At 42.4% G+C, this 24840-nt stretch overlaps 1 protein-coding gene across 1 annotated transcript in view; it reads right to left on the bottom strand.

Moving 5' to 3' along the window:
* The window catches only part of LOC141101246 (ovochymase-2-like), a 117777-nt gene that overhangs the window by 15554 nt on the left and 77383 nt on the right, over nucleotides 1–24840 (bottom strand). The window contains exons 18-20 of the mRNA XM_073590205.1: nucleotides 18990–19130; nucleotides 16164–16397; nucleotides 716–898 (exon numbers count right to left, since the gene is read on the bottom strand). Of these exons, the coding sequence (XP_073446306.1) occupies nucleotides 716–898; nucleotides 16164–16397; nucleotides 18990–19130 (558 nt within the window). The remainder of the gene's footprint in view (nucleotides 1–715; nucleotides 899–16163; nucleotides 16398–18989; nucleotides 19131–24840) is intronic.

Genomic DNA, 24840 nt, shown 5'->3' with positions numbered 1-24840 from the left:
AACACTTGAAATAGATCACTCTGTAATGACTCTATCTAATATGAGTTTCACTTTTTATTGAAGAACTGGAATAAATTAACTTTTTGATGATATTCTAATTTTGTGAGATGCACCTGTCACACTAAGCGATATCGCTAGCAATATCGCTATAACGTCACAGGTTTTGTGACATTATAGCGATATTGCTAGTGATATCGCTGTGTCTGATACTTACCTCCGACCGCTCTCCCGCTGGTTATCGCTGATCGCGCGAGAACGTCCTGGACTGTTTCTCGTCGTCAGCTTCCTTCTGTGACGACGAGCGACGCGTGGACGCGGGCAGGAGGACGTCAGGATCGCCTCGTCTGACAGGTAAGTAGCGACCCCCGACCCCTGCGATGTCGCTGGTGAGATCTGCCTGTGTGGCAGCTCACTAGCGACCACTTAGCGATGTACCAGCGATCCTGACCGCGTCATATCGCTGGTCAGGATCGCTAAGTGTGACAGTACCTTTATCCATCAGGCAATACCATCAGGGAGGCATCTAATTGGCTCCAAATTTATTCTGCAGCAGCACAATGACCCATTGGGATTGGAATTCAGATCACACATTTATAGCCTTAAAGTAAAGTTTTAGTCGCATAACCCCGTCAGGAGTTTATTATAGACTAATTGAGGGAAGCATACAAGGCTAAACAATGTTATTCCAGCATAGATCTAAAGCTAAACAACTCACCTATGCTATCATTAGCCCATGGTTTGGGAGGTATGAGTGTGACGATTGGAATATCAGTTAGATTAGTTGTCCAATATCCATAGAAACCTCTGGCATTCTGCAAGTGATTGCTGACAAATTTAATAACAGCAGTATTCCCTGTTGTGGTTAGGGTGTTCGGTAATGTGCTTCCACAGAACTGACCTATAATACAAATTAGTTAGGTTATCAGTGTATCCTGCATCATAGATTTCATTAATCAGACAGAAATAAAGTGTTCAGACATAGAATACTTTCTGCAGATTTTACATTATACTACATAGAAATGGGATCACAAATAAGTGCAGTCGGGCTTGTAAAGCAAATATTTTTATTGTGTCCACCTAATTTATTCTAAAACCACCAAAACTAAGGGACCACTACTATCAAATGCTTATTTTTAATAACCTTTTTGGTACTTGAAATAATACAATAAAATGCATTCAAATCAATGGGAACCACACCAGATAGTTCTAAAAATGGTCTTTACCACTTTAGTAATTTATTTAGCAGTATTATTGAGCTTTCCACTTATACATTGCACACTAAACGATGATAAATCCTGAAGCACCATATAGTCCTGATATGGGCACATAGTAGAAAATCCTAACGCTACATCCTCAAAGCATTATGGAGGAATCATGAATTTGGATCCCGTTACAGTCCTTGCCAAACATTTGCAGGGTCTGTCGCTTAACCCCTTCACCCCCAAGGGTGGTTTGCACATTCATGACCGGGCCAATTTTTACAATTCTGACCACTGTCCCTTTATAAGGTCATAACTCTGGAACGCTTCTATGGATCCCGGTGATTCTGACACTGTTTTCTCGTGACATATTGTACTTCATGATAGTGGTAAAATTTAATTCAAATAACTTGCGTTTATTTGTGAAAAAATGGAAATTTGGCAAAAATTTTGAAAATTTCGCAATTTTCCAGCTTTGAATTTTTATGCCCTTAAATCACGGAGATACGGCACACAAAAAACTTGATAAGTAACATTTCCCACATGTTTACTTTACATCTGCACAATTTTGGAACCAAAATTTTTTTTTGTTAGGAAGTTATAAGAGTTAAAAATTTTACCAGCGATTTCTCATTTTTGCAACACCATTTTATTTTTCCGGACCACATCACATTTGAAGCCACTTTGAGGGGTCTATATGATAGAAAATACCCAAAAGTGACACCATTCTAAAAACTGCACCCCTTAAGGTGCTCAAAACCACATTCAAGAAGTTTATTAACCCTTTAGGTGCGTCACAGGAATTTTTTGAATATTTAAAAAAAAAATGAATATCTAACTTTTTTCACAAAAAAAATACTTCAGGTTCAATTTTTTTATTTTACCAAGGGTAGCAGGACACATTGGACTGCAAAAGTTATTGTGCAATTTGTCCTGAGTACGCTGATACCTGATATGTTGGGGGGAACCACTGTTTCGGCGCATGGCAGAGCTCAGAAGGGAAGGAGTGCCGTTTGACTTTTTCAATGCAAAATTGGCTGGAATTCAGATCAAACGCCATGTCACGTTTGAAGAGCCCCTGACGTACCTAAACAGTGTAAACCCCCCACAAGTGACCCCATTTTGGAAACTAGACCCCCCAAGGAACTTATCTAGATATGTGGTGAGAACTTGGAACCCACAAGGGCTTCACAGAAGTTTATAACGTACAGCGGTACAATTAAAAAAAAATATTTTTTCCACAAAAATGATCTTTTCACCCCCAATTTTTATTTTCCCAAGGGTAACAGGACCATAAAAGTTATTGTGCCATTTGTCCTGAGTACGCTGATACCCCACATGTGGGGGTAAACCACTATTTGGGCACATGGCAGAGCTCGGAAGGGAAGCAGCGCCATTTGACGTTTTTGGCTGGAATTGAGATCGGACACCATGTCGCGATTGGAAAACCCCTGATGTACCAAAACAGTGGAAACCCTCCACAAATGACACCATTTTGGAAACTAGACCCCCCAAGGAACTTATCTAGATGTGTGGTGAGCACTTTGACCCCTCCAGTGCTTCACAGAAGTTTATAACGCCCGGGCGTGAAAATAAAAAATTTGAATTTTTTCCACAAACATGATCATTTAGTCACCAATTTTTTTATTTTCCCAAGGGTACCAGGAGAAATTGGACCCCAAAAGTTGTTGTCCAATTTGTCCTGAGTACGCTGACACCCCATTTGTGGGATAAAACTACTGTATGGGCACACGGGGCTCGGAAGGGAAGTAGTGACGTTTTGGAATGCAGACTTTGATGGAATGGTCTGCGGGTGTCATGTGCGTTTGGAGAGCCCCTGATCTACCTAAATTATTGAAACTCCCCACAAGTGACCCCATTTTGGACACTAGACCCCCCCCACGGAACTTATCTAGATGTGTGGTGAGCACTTTGAACCCCCAAGTGCTTCACAGAAGTTTATAATGCCCAGGCATGAAAATAAAAAAATCATATTTTTTTCCATAAACATGATCAATTAGTCCCCAGTTATTTTATTTTCCCAAGAGTAACAGGAGAAATTGAACCCCAAAAGTTGTTGTCCAATTTGTCCTGAGTACGCTGACACCCCATATGTGGGAGAAAACTACTGTATGGGCACACGTCGGGGCTCGGAATGGAAGTAGTGACGTTTTGGAATGCAGACTTTGATGGAATGGTCTGCGGGTGTCATGTGCGTTTGGAGAGCCCCTAATCTACCTAAACTATTGAAACTCCCCACAAGTGACCCCATTTTGGACACTAGACCCCCCACGGAACTTATCTAGATGTGTGGTGAGCACTTTGAAACCCCAAGTGCTTCACAGAAGTTTATAACGCCCGGGCGTGAAAATAAAAAAAATAATTTTTTTCCACAAAAATGATATTTTTGCCCCCAATTTTTTATTTTCCTAATGGTACCAGGAGAAATTGGACCCCAAAAGTTGTTTTGCAATTTGTCCTGAGTAGGCTGATACCCTACATGTGGGGGTAAAACACTGTTTGGGCGCATGGCAGAGCTTGGAAGGGAAGGAGCACCATTTGACTTTTTCAACTCAGAATTGGCTGGAATTGAGATCAGACGCCATGCTGCAGTTGGAGAGCACCTGATGTGCCCAAACAGTGGAAACCCCCAATTCTAACTCCAACCATAACGCCAACACACCCCTAACCCTAATCTCAGCCCTAACCCTAGCCCTAACCCTAGCCCTAATCCTAGCCCTAACCCTAACCCTGGCCCTAACCCTAGCCCTAGCCCTAATGGGAAAATGGAAATAAATACATTTTCTTTTAATTTTATTATTTTTCCCTTACTAAGGGGGTGATAAAGGGGGGTTTGACTTACTATTTATGGTGGTATTTATTTTTGGCGGCTGTCGCACGCTAAAAGACGCTTTTTATTGCAAAAATAGTTTTTGCATCACCACGTATTGAGAGCTATAATTTTTCCATATTTTGACTCACTGAGTCATTTGAGGTCTTATTTTTTGCGGGACGAGTTGACGTTTTTATTGGTACCTTTTTCGGGCACGTGACTTTTTTGATCGCTTTTTATTCCGATTTTTGGGACGCAGAATGAACAAAAACCAGCGTTTCATGAATATCTTTTTGGGGGGTGCGTTTACACCGTTCCATGTGCGGTAAAATTGATAGAGCGGTTTTATTCTTCGGGTCAGTACGGTTACAGCGATACCTCATTTAGGTCTTTTTTTATGTTTTGTCGGTTTTATGCAATGAAAACTATTTTATATAAAAAATAATTATTTTTGCATCGCTTTATTCTGCAAGCTATAACTTTTTTATTTTTTGGCTGACGATGCTGTATGGTGGCTCGTTTTTTGCGGGACAAGATGACATTTTCAGCGGTACCATGGCTATTTATATGCGTCTTTTTGATCGTGCGTTATTGCACTTTTTGTTTGGCGGTATGATAATAAATCATTATTTTTTGCATAGTTTTTTATTTTTATTATTTAAGGGGTTCGCTAAAGGGGTTAACTAATGGGATAGTTTTATAGGGCAGGTCGTTACGGACGCGGCGATACCTAATATGTGTACTTTTATTGTTTTTTTTTATTTAAAATAAATGGATTTATTGGGGGAATATTTTTTTTTTTTCTAATTTATTTGGCGATTTTTTTAAAATTATTTTAACACTTTTTTTTTTTAACTTTATTACATAGTCCCAGGTGGGACATCACTGTCCTGTGACAGATTGCTGATCTGTCACATCACAGATCACTGTGACAGATCAGCAATCTGTCACAGGCAGTTCTGCAGATTTCCTCATGCCTGTGCTTTGCAGGCACTGAGGAAGTCAGCTCCCTACAGGCCCCCGAAGGCCCCCGTCGCCATCTTGGATTCAGGGGCCTGTAGGGAAAGAGACCCCCGCTGCAGCGCTGCACATTTCGCTGCCGTGGGGGGCTCAGGGAAGCACGGAGGGAGCCCCCTCCCTGCCGATGCTTCCCTTTAACCCCCGGTACACCGTGATCATGTTTGATCGTGGTGTGCAAGGGGTTAACGTGTCGGGGGCGGTCCGTGACCGCCCCGACACATAGTGCCGGATGTCAGCTGTGATAATCACCTGACACCCGGCCGCGATCAGCGGCGCTCACCACGTGGGCGCCGCTGATCGCGGTAGACGTACTATCCCGTCCATGGGCATAGGGGCCCGAGTCCCATGGACGGGATAGTATGTCTGATGTCAGGAAGGGGTTAAACTGTCAGACCTGCAATCTAAGGTCTCACAGAAACAGACTGGCGGGCAGTCAGGCTGAACCGGTACCTAAGGCGACCTTCCCGTATAGGTTTTCTGGGAGATGGGATAAATTTGTTGTGTTCTGTGAAGCCTGCAAGCTTTATTTTAGGCTCCATCCATGATCATCTGGGAGTGAGGCAATAATGGGTTGAGATTGTTATTTCTCTCCTTCATGAAGATCCCCAATCCTAGGCCTTTTCACTTCTGTCAGACTCACTGTCTCTTTGGTTGGTTGATGCTTTTTTTTGAGGCTCTATACCTCATGTATGATGATCTGGACTGTGTCTCCCTTGCTGAATCTAAGCTATGTAAGCTGCAACAGGAAGACTGCTGGCAGAGGAATTTGGCTCAGAGTACCATAAATGGGCCACTGACACCCGCTGGAGCGATCTTGCTCATAGGAGACAGATTTCTCTGCTTGACTTCTGACCCACCTATCCATCTTCCTTTCCTGTTTTGGATTGTTCTGTCTGGCTCTGATCTTTGGCATTTTTCTGGCTATGCTTTCATCTCAACCTCTAGTTACTGCACTTCTAACCGGCTTTTTGACCTCTGACTTGCTTCAGACCTTGCTTCTGTCTTCCCCTCTGACACTGCGTTTCTGGCTGTTGCTGACTTGGCTTGTACGACCTCTATACTGCCCCCTAGCGGAATTTGCTCAGCTCTACAGGTCTTCACATGAGGAGAGCTCCTGTTACCTCCCTTCCTCGCCCTGTGGTGGTTGTCCCCGTATTGCACGACATGTGCCAAGAACTTCTTCCCCACCGTGTGTATGATTGCATCGCAAACTTGCTCCATGGAGCAAAGTTACCCAAAACCAAATTATGCAATATGTCTAAGCCTTTAAACGTCCGGCCAAGAAGGATTACATCTCTGAGAGTCTTGCTAAGGGACATTTAAGAACCTCCTCTTTCCCCGTAGCGACGGGGTTCTTCTTTGTTAAAAAGAAAGAAGGAGGCTTATGTTCCTGTTTTAGATTTTTGTGAGTTAAAATGGATTACCATACAGGACTATTATCCCCTCTCACTCATTCACGACTTATTTAATCAGATTATTGGGGCAAAATGGTTCTCTAAGCTGGACTTCATGGGAGCCTATAATCTGATTCTAATTGTCTTGGAGTTCCCCACATTTTGGACCATGATTCCTAATCTGGTCCATCATTCTGGCAATTTCTGCAAATATTTGGTATTGCCGCTTTCAGAAATGTCCAATCTATGAAATATAAAATAACCTAATCCAATAGGTAAACGGTATGACAAGAAAAAATAATCAAAATGCCAGCATTGTGTTTTTGGCTACCGCAACATTGCAATAAAATGCAATAAGTGGCAATCAAAATATCATCTACCTCAAAATGGTATCAATAAAAATGCCAGCTCCAGGGTGCAAAAATAAGCCCTCACCCAGCTTTATATCCTGAAAAATGAAAATGTTATGGGTCTCGGAAAATTGCCCCCCCCCAAACTAACAAAAGGTGAAAAGAAAATTATTTTCATACAAATTTTCACATTTTTTTTCACCACTTAACCCCTTTACCCCCAAGGGTGGTTTGCACGTTTGTGACTGGGCCAATTTTTACAATTCTGACCACTGTCCCTTTATGAGGTAATAACTCGAACGCTTCTGTGGATCCCGGTGATTCTGACAATGTTTTCTCGTGACATATTGTACTTCATTTTAGTGGTAAAATTTAATTCATATAACTTGCATTTATTTGTGAAAAAAAATGGAAATTTGGTGAAAATTTTGCAATTCTCCAACTTTTAATTTTTATGACCTTAAATCACAGAGATACGGCACACAAAAAACTTACGTAACATTTCCCACATGTTTACTTTACATCAGCACATTTTTGGAACCAAAATTTTTTTTTTTAGTAAGTTGTAAGGGTTAAAAGTTGACCAGTGATTTCTCATTTTTACAAAACCATTTTTTTTTTTTTTTTTTTACGGACCACATCACATTTGAAGTCACTTTGAGGGGTCTATATGATACAAAATAGCAAAAAGTGCCACCATTCTAAAAACTGCACCCCCTCAAGGTGCTCAAAACCACATTCAAGAAGTTTATTAACCCTTCAGGTGCTTCATAGGAATTTTTTGAATGTTTATAAAAAAAAATTTAACTTTTAAATTTAACATTTAACTTTTTTTTCACAAAACAATTACTTCAGGTCCAATTTTTTTTTTTATTTTACCAAGGTTAACAGGAGAAATTGGACTGCAAAAGTTATTGTGCAATTTGTCCTGAGTATGCTGATACCTGATATGTGGGGGGGGAACTACTGTTTCGGCGCATGGCAGAGCTCAGAAGGGAAGAAGCGCCGTTTGACTTATTCAACACAAAATTGGCAGGAATTCAGATCGGGCGCCATGTTACTTTGGAGTGCCACTGATGTGCCTAAACAGTGGAAACCCCCCACAAGTGACCCCATTTTGGAAACTAGACCCCCCAAGGAACTTATCTAGATATGTGTTGAGAACTTTGAACCCCCAAGGGCTTTGCAGAAGTTTATAACATACAGCCATACAATTAAAAAAATCATATTTTTTCCACAAAAATGATCTTTTCACCCCCAATTTTTTCCCAAGGGTAACAGGACCCCAAATGTTATTGTGAATTTGTCCTGAGTATGCTGATACCCCATATGTGGGGGTAAACGACTATTTGGGTGCATTGCAGAGCTCCAGAATGTCGCGTTTGGAAGCCCCTGACAGTGTTGGACTGGAGCACCTTGGGCCCGCCAGAGAAAATCATTCTTGGGGCCCACTTTGTAGTTACATAGAGATAAATACAAGACCACCAATTGTGCGGTAAAACACGCTAATATCCGGGTATAATATAAGGTAGTACAAATCTTAATTATGTAGCAGGAGTTGGGGTAGCCTCCCTCATAGAATATAAAGCAGCCCCCTCAAATAGTATAATGCAGCCTCCTCATAGAATATAATGCAGCCATCTCATAGAATATAATGCTGCACCCCTCATAGGGTATAATGCTGCCCCCCTCATAAGGTATAATGCACCTCCTCATAGGGTATAATGCTGCCTCCTCATAGGGTATAATGCACCCCCTCATAGGGTATAATGCACCCCCTCATAGGGTATAACGCTGCCTCCTCATAGGGCATAATGCACCCCCTCATAGGGTATAATGCTGCCCCCTCATAGGGTATAATGCTGCCCCCTCACAGGGTATAATGCTGCCCCCTCATAGGGTATAATGCTGCCCCCCCTCATAGGGTATAATGCTGCCCCCCCTCATAGGGTATAATGCCGCACCCCCTCATAGGGTATAATGCTGCCCCCTCATAGGGTATAATGCTGCCCCCTCATAGGGTATAATGCTGCCCCCCTCATAGGGTATAATTCACCCCCACACAGGGTATAATGCTGCCCCCCCATAGGGTATAATGCTGCACCCCCTCATAGGGTATAATGCTGCACCCCCTCATAGGATATAATGCTGCCCCCTCATCGGGTATAATGCTGCCCCCTCATAGGGTATAATGCTGCCCCCTCATAGGGTATAATGCTGCCCCCTCACAGGGTATAATGCTGCCCCCTCACAGGGTATAATGCTGCCCCCCTCATAGGGTATAATGCTGCCCCCCCTCATAGGGTATAATGCCGCACCCCCTCATAGGGTATAATGCTGCCCCCTCATAGGGTATAATGCTGCCCCCTCATAGGGTATAATGCTGCCCCCCTCATAGGGTATAATTCACCCCCACACAGGGTATAATGCTGCCCCCCCATAGGGTATAATGCTGCACCCCCTCATAGGGTATAATGCTGCACCCCCTCATAGGGTATAATGCTGCCCCCTCATAGGGTATAATGCTGCCCCCTCATAGGGTATAATGCTGCCCCCTCATAGGGTATAATGCTGCCCCCCTCATAGGGTATAATTCACCCCCTCATAGAATATAATGCTGCCCCCCCTCATAGGGTATAATGCTCCCCCCCTCATAGGGTATAATGCTGCCCCCCCTCATAGGGTATAATGCTGCCCCCCCTCATAGGGTATAATGCTGCCCCCATCATAGGGTGTAATGCTTTTATATAGAGATATAGAGATAGATATGGGATAAATAGATAGCTCTATGGATAGATATATACAGTTAGGTCCATATATATTTGGACAGAGACAACATTTTTCTAATTTTGGTTCTAGACATTACCACAATGAATTTTAAACAAAACAATTCAGATGCAGTTGAAGTTCTGACTTTCAGCTTTCATTTGCGGGTATCCACATTAAAATTGGATGAAGGGTTTAGGAGTTTCAGCTCCTTAACATGTGCCACCCTGTTTTTAAAGGGACCAAAAGTAATTGGACAATTGACTCCAAGGCTTTTTCATGGACAGATGTGGGCAATCCCTTCGTTATGTCATTCTCAATTAAGCAGATAAAAGGACTGGAGTTGATTTGAGGTGTGGTGCTTGCATTTGGAAGGTTTTGCTGTGAAGGAAACATGCAGTCAAAGGAGCTCTCCATGCAGGTGAAACAAGCCATCCTTAAGCTGCAAAAACAGAAAAAACCTATCCGAGAAATTGCTACAACATTAGGGGTGGCAAAATCTCAAAATCTACATTTTGGTACATCCTGAGAAATAAAGAAAGCACTGGTGAACTCATCAATGCAAAAAGACCTGGGCGCCCACGGAAGACAACAGTGGTGGATGATCGCAGAATAGTCTCCATGGTGAAGAGAAACCCCTTCACATCAGCCAACCAAGTGAACAACACTCTCCAGGAGGTAGGCATATCAATATCCAAATCTACCATAAAGAGAAGACTGCATGAAAGTAAATACAGAGAGTTCACTGCACGGTGCAAGCCACTCATAAGCATCAAGAATCAAAAGACTAGAATGGACTTTGCTAAAAAAAATCTTAAAAAGCCAGCACAGTTCTGGAAGAACATTCTTTGGACAGATGAAACCAAGATCAACCTCTACCAGAATGGTGGAAAGAGAAAAGGATGGCGAAGGCGTGGTACAGCTCATGATCCAAAGCATACCACATCATCTGTAAAACACGGCGGAGGCAGTGTGATGGCTTGGGCATGCATAGCTGCCAGTGGTACTGGGTCACTAGTGTTTATTGATGATGTGACACAGGACAGAAGCAGCCGAATGAATTCTGAGGTATTCAGAGCCATACTGTGTGCTGAGATCCAGCCAAATGCAGCCAAACTGATTGGTCGTCATTTCATACTACAGATGGACAATGACCCAAAACATAAAGCCAAAGCAACCCAGGAGTTTATTAAAGCAAAGAAGTGGAATATTCTTGAATGGCCAAGTCAGTCACCTGATCTCAACCCAACTGAGCATGCATTTCACTTGTTAAAGACTAAACTTCAGACAGAAAGGCCCACAAACAAACAGCAACTGAAAACCACTGCAGTGAAGGCCTGGCAGAGCATCAAAAAGGAGGAAACACAGCGTCTGGTGATGTCCATGAGTTCAAGACTTCAGGCAGTCATTGCCAACAAAGGGTTTTCAACCAAGTACTAGAAAGGAACATTTTATTTACAATTATTTAATCTGTCCAATTACTTTTGGTCCCTTTTAAAAACAGAGTGGCACATGTTAAGGAGCTGAAACTCCTAAACCCTTCATCCTATTTTAATGTGGATACCCTCAAATGAAAGCTGAAAGTCTGAACTTCAACTGCATCTGAATTGTTTTGTTTAAAATTCATTGTGGTAATGTCTAGAACCAAAATTAGAAAAATGTTGTCTCTGTCCAAATATATATGGACCTAACTGTAGATAGATAGATAATGGATAAATAGATATAGAGATAGGTAGCTATAGATAGAAAGATGATAGAATAGATAGGGATATAGAGATAAATAGTGTGAGGTAGCGCTGTCATGTAAGTAGGGGATCACTCGCTTGCAGCCACAAAACCAGATCCGGCACAGGGTTTTCCATAAAACATCATAGTGAATGCGGTTTATTTAGCAGCATAAACCCACATAAACAACATAGAGTTCATTTATACAGCATAGCGTCCATTATAGCTTCACTCTGGTTATCCTTATATCACCCAGGTCAAGCAAATGTCCATTACACAGGCTCTTCAGCCTCAGTGTTATCTCACCCACGTCAGGGTCACTCATGGTTCCTTCACCATCATGCGGCAGATGTCCATTCCCTCCAGTGAATTACCAGGCACGTGCAGCCATTAACAGTGTTCACTTGCTGTCAGAAGGCAGCCCCATCTCACTCAGACGGGACCTTCCACACTGGACCAACCAGGTCCCAGCATTCACCCCCTGTGACCTACCCTGGCCACCTTATATGGTCCGTAGCCACGCCCACGGGTCACATGTCTATGACCTCATCGCAGGTCCTTCACACACATATACACTTTACAAAAGCGTTATTAAACACACCCCCTGGGTGGGTTTGTAGGTAACTAGTCCCTGACACATTGAACCAGCACCTCAGCAGTATCACTGCTGATTAACACACACATAAATCTCCATCTCAATGCCACCCACCTTGAGATACATAATGGTCATTCAGTATCTTGCAATTCATCCACTCTCCTGGGACATCCATACAGAGCCCCCTAGTGGACACAGTGATCACTACACCACAATAGATATAGAGATAGCTAGATAGATATAGAGAGAGATAGATATAGAGATATAAAAAAACAAAACACAATACTCACCTCTTCTTCTTGCTGCCACACTGATTCCGGCAGCCGGCTTCAGTGTTAGGAGCTGCCCCCTCTGCCAGACACACAGCGGGTGCGCGATGTAGTGACGTCATCGCGCATCGGCTGTTTGAGTCAGCAGAGGGGACTGATGGGACAGAGAGCGGCGTCATCTGACGCTCTCTCCCATTACAATTGAGGGCGGCGCCAGCCCTCAGTGTCGCATAGCGGCTTACTTGTCTGCAGGGCGGGGTCCCTGGGGGAGAGCGGAGTGCAGACCATGAAATGATATTCACTGCTTTCCACGCCCATGTAGGCATGGGAAGCAGTGAATATTCATTTCCTTTTAGCAGAGGGGACAGGGGCTCCTGGCTGCTGCTCCGCTGGCACAGGGCCCCCATTAGCAGCTATGTGGTGTGCCGCTATTAGTGACACACCACTGGCTGGGGGCCACTGGAGGAGCGGGGCCCTAGGCAACTGCTGGCCCTGTATGCCAGCAGGTGCCAGGGCCCACCAGATGCCAGGGCCCACCGGAGAATCCTCCGGTGGGCCAGTCCGACACTGGCCCCTGATGTGCCTAAACAGTGGAAACACCCCACAAATGACACCATTTTGGAAACTAGACCCCTGAAGGAACTTATCTAGATGTGTGGTGAGCACTTTGAACCCCCAAGGGCTTCACAGAAGTTTATAACGCCCGGGCATGAAAAGAAAGAAAAAACATATTTTTTCCACAAACTGGATCTTTTAGTCCCCAATTTGTTTAATTTTCCCAAGGGTAACAGGAGAAATTGGAATCCATAAGTTGTTGTCCAGTTTGTCCTGAGTACGCTGATATCCCATATGTGGGATAAAACTACTGTTTGGGCACACATCGGGGCTTCGGAAGGGAAGTAGTGCTGTTTTGGAATGCAGACTTTGATGGAATTGAGATTGGACGCCATGTCGCGTTTGGCGAGCCCCTGATATGCCTAAGCAGCAGAAACCCCGCACAAGTGACCCCATTTTGGAAGCTATACCACCTAAGGAACTTATCTGGATGTGTGATCAGCACTTTGAACCCCAAGTGTTTCACTAAAGTTTATAATGCCCGGGCATGAAAATAAAAAATCCAATTTTTAAAACATGCTCCGTAGAATCTCTGCCCTGTATACATCTCCAAGTGCACAAGTTAATGCGCCATTGGCTTTATCAAATATTTTCCCTATTCAGAGTGGTACAAGGCAGGGCTGCCCCCTTTTGTCCTTACACTACATACTAACGATGGAACATTTAGCAGCCGCAATTCGTAATAATCTGTCAATTAAAGGTCCAAAATTGCAATCAGGTGAACACAAACTGGCACTTTTCACAGATGATGCTCTCCTATATATCTCATCCCCGATTACAAGCCTTCAAAATATTATTCAAGAGCTACATAGATTTGGTCGTCTAAGTAACTTTAAAATCAATTCCCATAAATCCGAGATCCTAAACATATCCCTGAAACCATCTATGATAGAGCAGCTGAGTGCCTACTACTACTGTATGGGCACAAGTCGGGGCTCGGAAGGCAAGTAGTGACATTTTGGAATGCAGACTTTGATGGAATGGTCTGCGGGTGTCATGTCGCGTTTGGAGAGCCCCTGACTTGCCCAAACTGTTAAAACCCCCCACAAGTGACCCCATTTTGGAAACTAGACCCCCCCCAAGGAACTTATCTAGATCTGTGGTGGTGAGCACTTTGATCCCCCAAGTGCTTCACAGAAGTTTATAACGTAGAGCCATAAAAATAAAAAAATCATATTTGTTTTCCACAAAAATGATATTTTTGCCCCCAATTTTTTATTTTCTCAAGGGTAACAGGAGAAATTGGACCTCAAAAGTTGTGCAATTTGTCCTGAGTAGGCTGATAAACCACTGTTTGGGCTCATGGCAGAGCTTGAAAGGGAAGGAGCACCGTTTGGCTGGAATTGAGATCAGACGCCAGGCGTTTGGAGAGCCCAAGATGTGCCTAAACAGTGTAAACCCCCCAATTCTAACTCCAACCCTAGCCCTAGCCCTAAGGGGAAAATGGCAATAAATACATTTTTTAAAAATTTTATTATTTTTCCCTAACTAAAGGGGTGATAACGGGGGGTTTGATTTACTATTTATGGTGGTTTTTATGTTTGGCAGCTGTCACACGCTTAAAGACGCTTTTTATTGTAAAAATAGTTTTTGCATCACCACATTTTGAGAGCTATAATTTTTCCGTATTTTGACCCACTGAGTCATGTCAGGTCTTATTTTTTGTGGAACGAGATGACATTTTTATTGGTACCATTTTCGGGCACGTGACATTTTTTGATCGCTTTTTATTCCGATTTTTGGGACGCAGAATGAACAAAACCCAGCATTTCATGAATTTCTTTTGGGGGGGTGCATTTACACTGTTCAGTGTGTGGTAAAATTGATAAAGCGTTTTTATTCTTCGGGTCAGTACGATTACAGCAATACCTCATTTATGTCTTTTTTTTATGTTTTGTTTTGCGCTTTTATGCAATGAAAACAATTTTATCTAAAAAAATAATTATTTTTGCATCACTTTATTCTGCGAGCTATAACTTTTTTATTTTCTTGCTGATGATGCTGTGTGGTGGCTCATTTTTTGCGGGACAAGATGATGTTTTCAGCGGTACCATGTTTATTTATATACATCTTTTTGATCGCGTGTTATTGCACTTTTTGTTTGGCGGTATGATGATAAAGAATTGTTTTTTGCTTTGTTTTTTATTTTTAAGGGGTTCACTAAAGGGGTTAACTAGTGGGACAGTTTTATCGGGCGGGATGTTATGGACGTGGCGATACTAAATATGTGTACTTTTATTGTTTTTTGGTCTTTTTTATGTCCAAAAAATGAAATTAGGGAATTTTTTTTAATTAATTTTTTTTTAAAATTATTTTTACTGTTTTTTTTTTTTTTTACTTTTATTGTCCCGAGGGGGAGACACCACTGTCTAGTGTCAGATTGCTGATCTGACACTTTGCACAGCGCGCTGCCAGATCAGCGATCTGACAGGTGCTGCACAGGCTTCCTCCATGCCTGCTCTTAGCACAGCACATCGCGCTGCTCCAGGGGTCTCAGGGAAGCACGCAGGGAGTCCCCTCCATGCCCGATGCTTCCCTAATCCCTCAGTACACTGCGATCATGTTTGATCGCGGTGTGCCAGGGGTTAATGTGCCGGGGCCTGACACATAGTGCCAGGTGTCAGCTGTGATAATCAGCTGACACCCGGCTGCGATCAGCGGCGCTCCCCCTGGGGGCGCCACTGATTGCGGTGAAGTACTATCCCAGCCCCGGTCATACGGGCCCGGGTATCGTGGATGGGATAGTACGTCTGATGTCAAAAAGGGGTTAAAAAAACAAACTTACATGTTTAGTATCAGCATAATTGTGCTGAATTTTAGAATAATATCGCCAGGTCAGTTTTACTGTATAGTGAACATGGTAAATAAACAAGCCCAATTAAAAATAGTGGAATTGCACTTTTTTTGTAGTTTCAGTGAACTTCAAATTTTTTTCCCCGTTTTCATTCAAAAGTACAACTCGGCCCGCCAAAACAAGCCATGATACGGCTATATTAACAATCAATAACAAAGTTATGGCTCTTGGAAGAAGAGGAGGAAAAAATAGAAATGAAAAATGGAAAATTGCCCAGGAGTGAAGGCGTCAATGTTGGCAAAATGTCATCATTGGTTGTGCAATGGTGTCAGTGTTCTGCTTTGAGGAAATTTTAAGGAAACAATTAAGCACAGAATTTGGTTCATTGGAAGACCACCACTCTCAGCTGATTTCCTTGCAACAACATCTTTGAAGAAAAACTGGTGCATGAAAGTATTTTTGCAGCACAATCAATGACAATCGGCCATAAAGAAGATCATGATCATTGCTGGCCAGTTTCTCAGAAAATTACAAGTAATTGACTAGTGTGAATATGCTTTTGCTACACAGACGGCTGCCAATCTCAGAGGACGCTGTACTTACCCAGTCTGATTGCTTCAGATTTATGTACATCATAGACTTCCACAAAATCCAGGCAACCTCCTATGATGGCTGCAGCTTGTAGGGTGAAGTTTGTAAAGACGATGTGAATTATCTTGCTGGGTTGTACTGTTATTTTCCACGTGCAAGCTTTACTCCTTGGATAAAGGCTAGGCCAGTTGGGTGACATAAACTCTCCTTTGTCTGCATCGAAATGACCACCGCAGTTTGCAATGCCTAAAAAAATACAGATCTATTGTAAAGAATTCACAGCAGGAAGCCATCAGAGATCCTCTCTGGGCTTTGATCTTAAAGGGAACCTGCCACCTCTAAAAATGCTATTTTCCTGCTGATATAGTGGTAATCTGCAGGAAAGTAGGATTTTAGTCATGTTCGGCTGGTTTACTGGAGCAACAGCTGCAAAGTTATATTCTTGCAGCCGCTCGCGCCCAGTCATCAGGACAGTGCAGGAGGCAATGGTAGTCATTGTTCACTACACAGTGAGCTGTGATTAGACCCCGGTATATTGATTGACAGCCTGCTCTGCACACATACGCCATGACCAGACTGTCAATCACTATTCTGGGTCCTAATCACATCCAAACTCGCTGTATAGTGATTAGTGACTGTAACCCTTTCCTGCACCGCAATGATAACTAGCGGCTGCAGGGAAAATATAACTTCATGTTTTCCTTGTAGCTGCTCTACCAGTAAGACATACAGGTATGATTTAAACGCTATTTTATGAAGATTACCACTACATCTGCAGGTAAATAGCTTTTCTGGAAGTGACAGCTTCTCTTTAAAGGGGTTTTCTACTTTGAAAAAAGGAGGCCCCCAAATGCATGTATACATGTAAAGTAACAAGCACAGTGGGTACTCAGCTTTCGTAGGTCCAGCTCCGACTTTCTTACACTTCTCTGGTCTATGTCTACGGCCGGGATCACACTACCGTGTGTGATGCGAGAAACTTGCACGAGTCTCTTGCATCCAGGACCAGAGCTGCGGGTGCATGTATTTCTATGCAGCCGCAGCTCCGGTCCTGAGTGCTGGTGGCAGCGCTGGGTGTTGATGCGAGACTCTTTCGAGTTTCTCGTATCATACACTGTAGTGTGATCCCGGCCTACTGGCTGTAGTGCTTATGTCATGACTATAATGCACATTACCACTGCAGCCAACCACTGTTCATGCAGTCTGCCTCAATAGTTACTGAGCTCAGTGATTATGGACACCGTTGTCGTCATGATAGTGTAAAGGTCGGACTTTACCTTGGGAAGCTAAGTACCAGCTTTGTTTTGTTATATGTTAATAAAAGATTCGATGTTAATACTTATGTCCCAAAAAATGAGAAAAGTATTCAAGGAGTGATACCTTAATAGGCAAACCAGAGAAATTATATGTGCAAGCTTTCAGGGCTCAAACCGGGTACCACAATATTATTTTGGATTGTACATCATAAATGATTGAGACATAATTTTTGAAGGCGGAGAACCCCTTTAAACCTAATCAAAGCAGTTAAATTCCTTGACTGTTGTCATTGCAGTAGATCAATTGAGAATAGGATTTATCTCATGAAGGTGTCATTTCCCTGTTAGTTCCAAGTGAATTCCATTTTTCAGAATAATTTCTTGATACAAATCAGTGTTTCCCAAACTCCGGTCCTCACAGCACCCACAGATTACGTTATCAGGATTTCCATAGTACTGCACAGGTGAGAGAACTTCAAATTCCATGATGAGACTTCCATCACCTGTGCAATACTAAGGAAATCTTGAGAACATGACCTGTTGGGGCTGTGAAGACTTGAGTTTGGGAAACCCTGATTTAAATGTGTCATCCAACCACTAATGCTGTAAATTCCCATTGACACTAGATGGCGGCAGACTCTCACTATCCTATAGTAGTGATAATGCACCGTAGTAATTCATGATATAGTGTAATGGCTGTTATATAACGGATGCCGTACTTCTTGGCCTGTCCAGCTTCTTCCCTGCAACTTTTGAGATATATATAATTGTTTAGTTTACTTAAATATTTTTTTCTTGGGAGGATGGGTACATCCAATCCTATTGTTTAAATTGTATCAATTCTAAATATTCTGTTTTCTTGTAGTTACACAATAATTTAATTTTACTGTAAAAATTAAATTCCTTATATTTAACATTTTTATTGAAATCTTTCGGTTATAGTTTTTCTCTATGCAGGTTCCCCTTCTGGTTTTGGTTTATAAATACTGATAAAGATTGCTGACCAAAGATCTGCCAAAAGTGTAGCTTTAAAATGAAATGAAAGACCTAATAAATTGCTGAGGGCATTGTGGTTATTAAAGAACATTAAAAATATGTTATCTATTTTTTAAATAAAAATCTATTGATGATATCATTTTGTGGCACGTAGTAAAAGTAATACATACATATTACAAGTGCATATTAGAAGTTCCACTGTTCCAAAGCACGGTGTAATCACTCTCCAGCACTTTGGCAGGCTACTTTACACACACGCGTGCGCGTGCGCACACACACACACGCTTGCGCACGCACACACGCTGCATATCAGACTGTGAAAGTGTCAATGAGTGATTACAGCCGCAGTCATTGTGTAATGTCCTATAATGGCACAGCTCCATTCACCACCCCAATGACCGGAAGCGACTACAGGGGGCATATAGCATATTCTGGGGAATTTATCCTCATATTAGCACTGTATCTGTCTGTAGGTAAATAGCAGCTCTGGAAGTGATAGGTTCCCTTTATCTGTGTCTCTTCTTTTGATTTATATTTTGTTTCCTTTATTTGTTCAATCATAGCTTTTCGATACATAAAAACGTACTTGCTATTGAAGATGGATCTACAAATTCCCAGGTAGCGTAAAATCCATCATCCACCAACATGCTGTTGGATCTGAATTGCACAGACAACTTGTTGCTGAAGCTGACTAGATCAGCTGGGATGAGGTTTCCACAGTGGGCACCTAAAAAGGAAACACGACAGATTCTGTCAGAAGGGACACACACGAATGTCAGCATATGTTTCATATGTTTAGGGTGAATTCACAGCGTTTTATGGAAAACACCCCTGCAATGTTCTTTACAGCAAAGGATAAGGATAGAAGTCCTTTCTAGCTATTTGTTAGGTTAATGCCAGACAGAGTGGCTGAGTAGTTCCTGTGATTACACAAACAGTTACTTGATTTTGCAGGGGGACAGCTGTTTCTCCTACAACACTGCACGACTGCGTCTTATTTATTTTATTTGCAAATGACCTGTTCCACACAAAATCAATTGATTGCTTGTTAAACAATCATGGAACTGCAGCGGCTACAGAATGTTGTGGCTTTTGGCTGTGTTTTGCGGCTGCATTATAGCTACTCCATTTGTAATGACAATATACTTAACCCTTTAAATCCATTCTGGCTGAGACTTAAAAAACTACATCAAAATTTGCAGCAGTGTTTTTCCAATGACAAATAGGTAATTATTTTCCAATGACACTAGGTAATTATTCAGCTCAGTAGGTGCATTATAGTTACATTATAGGACCTATAAGGGTCATTCATCATTGCTTTTACGCCTCTTTTCTAGAGTAAAAATGGTTCTAAGGGTGCATTCATACATCAATATAAATCGAATCAAGAACAGACCGCAATGCATGGAGTGGCCTGTGGGTCTTGCGCCCCTAGTATGACTGCTTGATAAAAATACAGTTCTAGCAAAAATTAAGAGACCACTGCAAAATTTTCAGTTTGTCTGATTTTTCTCTTTATAGGTATATTTTTGAAAAAAAACACAAAGATTAAGCTAGAGTTAGTACACATGCAGAACATAACCGCATGTTCACATTGGCCACAAAACCCACTCCTGGTTTTGGCTTACAAATACTGAGGTAAATTACTGACCAAATACCGAACTTGTGAATGTGGCCTTAGGGTTAGCTTACACTAACGTATAAATTGGACGAGTGCAATGCGTGAAATAAAAAGTATTGTACTCAGACCAATGTTATTCAGTGAGACCGTGCAAATCTGTATTTTATTTTCACATTAGTATTCGGCACAAGAAAATTTTTTGCAGCATTCTGCAATATCACTCCGAAATCAGATGGATGTGAGAATAAAATTGAATGCCATATGGACCATCAGTATGGCATCCGTTTTTCACAGTGTGCTAGATCGACTCACTCGGCTGCCTAAAATAGTAGTCACAGGAACACTTTCCGTTTAAGATTTCAACTGGTTTATTAAAACTATACTGCATAAATCAGTCCAAAATTAGGCAAACAAACCCGGCACTTCTGGCATAACAGGAATAGCAAAATATCATACAGTACAGTCAGTGTGGCTGTGGGGATCTTCCCACTCAGGGGAACAAAACCAGGTTCAAAGCACAGCTTTGGAGAATCTCATTTTCAGACAATCCGAACACTGAATGAGTCCAAAGACTCCACGTTTATCTTCTGGACCACACCCTGGGGTGGAGATATGGTGAAAAGCCTCCCACCCACTCTTCGCTGTTCACAAAAACCAAGCCCTTAACCCCTTTCGACTTAGACTTAATAGTACGCCCACATTGGACTAACCTGTTTGGTCCAGGCTTAGCGCCAGATTCCACACCTTTCCGGGCACATGACAGCTGATCTATACAGCTGACAAGTGCCTGCAACAGCCACGGGTGGAATCGCGATCCACCCGCGGCTGTTAACTAGTTAAATGCCGCTGTCAATCTCTTACCAGAAGCGTGTTCTTTATCCCGCCCATCAGTGACCCTGTCACATGGTCGCGGGTCACCGATGGGTTGGTATGACAACCAGAGGTCACCAGCAGATCTCTATGGTTGTCATAGCCAGATTGTTATGCGCGCCGACCACCGAGTGGCACTCATAGCAAGTGAGCATTTCTGCTACACACAGACGATCTGATCATCGCCTGTATGTAGCAGAGGCGATCAAAGTAGTGCAGGTTCTAGTCTCCCATGGAGACTATTGAAGCATGCAAAAAGTAAAAAAAGTTTTTAAAAATATAAAAAAAATAAAATTTCAAATCACCCCCCTTTCTCCCCATTCAGATTAACCCCTTTACCCTCGAGGGTGGTTTGCACGTTAATGACCAGGCCAATTTTTACAATTCTGACCACTGTCCCTTTATGATGTAATAACTCTTGAACGCTTCAATGGATCTTGGCGATTCTGAGACTGTTTTTTCGAGACATATTGTACTTCATGTTAGTGGTAAAAATTTATTTGATATGACTTCCGTTTATTTATGAAAAAAAGGAAATATGGTGAAAATTTACAAAATTTTGCAATTTTCAAACTTTGAATTTTTATACCCTTAAAACAGAAATATGTCACATAAAATAGTTAATAAATAAAATTTCCCACATGTATTGGAAACAAAATTTTTTTGTTAGGAAGTTATAAGGATTAAAAGTTGACCAGCGATTTCTCATTTTTACAACTAAATTTACAAAACCATTTTTTTAGGGACCATCTCACATTTGAAGTCACTTTGAGGGGTCTATATGGCAGAAAATACCCAAAAGTGATACCATTCTAAAAACTAAACCCCTCAAGCTGATCAAAACCACATTCAAGAAGCGTTCAGGTGTTTCACGGGAGCAGAAGCAATGTGGAAGTAAACATTTAACTTTTTAGCTATAAAAATGAACTTTTAGCAACAATTTGATATTTTCACAAGGGTAAAAGGAGAAAATGAACAGATAAAGTTGTGCAATTTCTCCTGAGTATGCTGATACCCCATATGTGGGGGAAAACCACTGTTTGGGCGGAAGGCAGGGCTTGGAAGGGAAGGAGCACCATTTGACTTTTTCAAACCAAAATTGGCTGGAATTGAGATTGGACACTATGTCGCGTTTGGCAAGCCCTTGATGTGCCTAAACAGTGGAACCCCCCCGCAAGTGACCCCATTTTGGAAGCTAGACTCCATAAGGAATTTATCTAGATGTGTGGTGAGCACTTTGAACCCCCAAGTGTTTCACTAAAGTTTATAATGCCCAGGCATGAAAAAAAAAAAAATTTCCACAAAAATGATTTTTTAGTCCCTAATTTTTTATTTTCCCAAGGGTAACAGGAGAAATTGGACTGCAAAAGTTGTTCAATTTATCCTGAGTACGCTGATACCCCATATGTGAGGGGAACCTCTGTTTTGTGCATGGCAGGGCTCAGAAGGGAAGGTGCGCCGTTTTACTTTTTCAAACTAAAATTGGCTGAAATTGAGATCGGATGCCATGTTGCGTTTGTCAAGCCCCTGATGTGCCTAAACAGTGGAAACCCCCCACAAGTGACCCCATTTTGGAAACTAGACCACCTAAGGAACTTATCTAAATGTGTGTTGAGCACTTTGAACCCCCAAGTGTATCATTAAAGTTTATAATGACCGGGTGTGAAAAATAAATATTTTTTTTTCCACAAAAATCATTTTTTAGTCCCAAATTTTTTATTTTCCCAAGGGTAACAGGAGAAATTGGACCCCAAAAGTTGTTGCTCAATTTGTTCTGAGTACGCTGGTACCCCATATGTGGGAGAAAACTACTGTTTGGGCACACGTTGGGGCTTGGAAGGGAAGTAGTGACGCTTTGGAATGCAGACTTTGATGGAATTGTGATTGGATGCCATGTCGCGTTTGGCGAGCCCCTGATGTGTCTAAGCAGTAGAAACCCCACACAAGTGACCCCATTTTGGAAACTAGACCACCTAAGGAACTTATCTAGATGTGTGGTGAGCACTTTGAACCCCAAGTGTTTCACTAAAGTTTATAATGCCCGTGCGTGAAAATAAAAAATCCTATTTTTTTCCCACAAAAATGGGAACAGGGTAACAGGAGAGATGGTACCTCAAAAGTTGTTGTCCAATTTTTCCTAAGTATGCTGGTACCCCGTATGTGGGAAAAAACTGTTTGGGCACACATCGGGGCTTGGAAGATAAGTAGTGACGTTTTTGGAATGCAGACTTTGATGGAATGGTCTGCGGGTGTCATGTTCCGTTTGCAGAGCCCCTGATGTGCCTAAACAGTAAAAAAAAAAACACAAGTGACATCATTTTGGAAACTATACCCCCAAGGAACTTATCTAGATCTTCCCCCTAATGTACTAAGTAAATTAGTAGTGCATAGAGGTGTAGTACAGTTTGAAGCAATCTTTCATACATCAATCTTTTATACACAGGCCAGATATTTCGGGGCAGGTGTCTCATTGATATATGATGTCCTTGCATATTCCCCTCTTGTAATAAACTCGTCACCTTTTTTGTGCCTTACCTCTTTTTGAAGTTTGCGGGACCACCCCCGGGAAATGCTGACCTGGTACGATACGAGCACCTTCAGTTCCGGAAGTACTAGGGCGCGCTCCTTCCTGAGTGCCAAATATCAGGGCCTTAACCACTACCTCCTGAAACTGAAGGTATGATGTATTGATGTGGTGTGCACATCGTGACAGCAGGAAAGTGTTGAGTATTGCCATTTTTAGGATGTGCACGGCCAGCTTTTTGTACCACACCTTGGCCTTTCTCAAAGCACTGTACGGTTGGGGGAGTTGATCGCAGAGATCAACGCCCGACATGTTTTTATTGTACCCCAGTACACAGTCCGGTTTGCATACCTGTGTAGAGGTACCTCATACAGTGCTGAGGGCGCTGCCAACATCACGTATGGTGATCAAGAGAAGGACATCCCTCTTGTCCTTGTACTTGACCACCAGCTGGTGGTCGCTACATTGGGCTTTGTTGTCACCCCTATTGAGCATCTGCCCAAGTAGCGTTTTCGCGAGGCCTCTCTGATTTTTGCGGACAGTACCACAGGCTGTGGTAACTCGCGCAGAGAGGGATTTGTAGAGTGGTATTCTGGGAAGCTGGTATAAAAGTTATCGGTGTAGAGATGATAACCTTTGTCCAGAAATGGGTGCACCAAATCCCTCACAATTTTTCCACTCACTCCCAGGACAGGAGGTCATTCAAGGGGTTCAATCCTGGTGTCCTTTCCTTCGGAAACTCTAAACCTGTGGGTGTACCCTGAGGTACTCTCACACAGTTTGTAGAGTTTAACTCTGCACCTGGCCCTCTTGCTGAGCAGGTACTGATGAAATCTGAGCCTTCCCTTAAAATTAACTTAGGACTCATCCACGCAGATGTCCCTTTGAGGCACATACACTTCAGCAAACTTTTTGTGGAAGTGTTAAGTGACTGGCCAAACTTTGAACAGATGGCCAAATTTGAGGTCATCTCGTGGGGGACACTGTGCATTATCGGTGTAATGCAGGAATTGGTGGTTGGCCTCAAAATGCGTTCCGTCCATGACCATTCGGAACACTGGAGTGTTGTATAAAATATCAACACTCCAATATTGACAAAATTCTTTCTTCTTCAGGATCCCCATGTGAAGGACCAGGCCCCAAAACTGCACCATTTCAACTGCGTCTACAGGAGACCAGTTAGAAAATGATGAACCAGGGTTTTGTTCCAAAAATTGACGAGCATATAAATTAGTTTGGTCCACCATGAGGTTTACAAAATCATCAGAGAAAAAGACTTTGAAAAAGTCTATTTCTGTGAGGCCGGTGGTGTCAAACTTGATACCTGACTTTGTCACAAAATCAGGAATCAAGGGCTCTTGGGCGAGGTCCATACTGTTTCCACAGTGGGGTGCGCTAGTACAGCTTCATCTTCGGGAATGG

Source organism: Dendrobates tinctorius, unplaced genomic scaffold, assembly GCF_039654945.1.
Source record: "Dendrobates tinctorius isolate UK_male_01 unplaced genomic scaffold, ASM3965494v1 ptg000011l, whole genome shotgun sequence".
NCBI lineage: Eukaryota > Metazoa > Chordata > Amphibia > Anura > Dendrobatidae > Dendrobates > Dendrobates tinctorius.
Note: the sequence above shows the minus strand (reverse complement) of the source record. Positions and strands in the feature narration are given on the sequence as shown.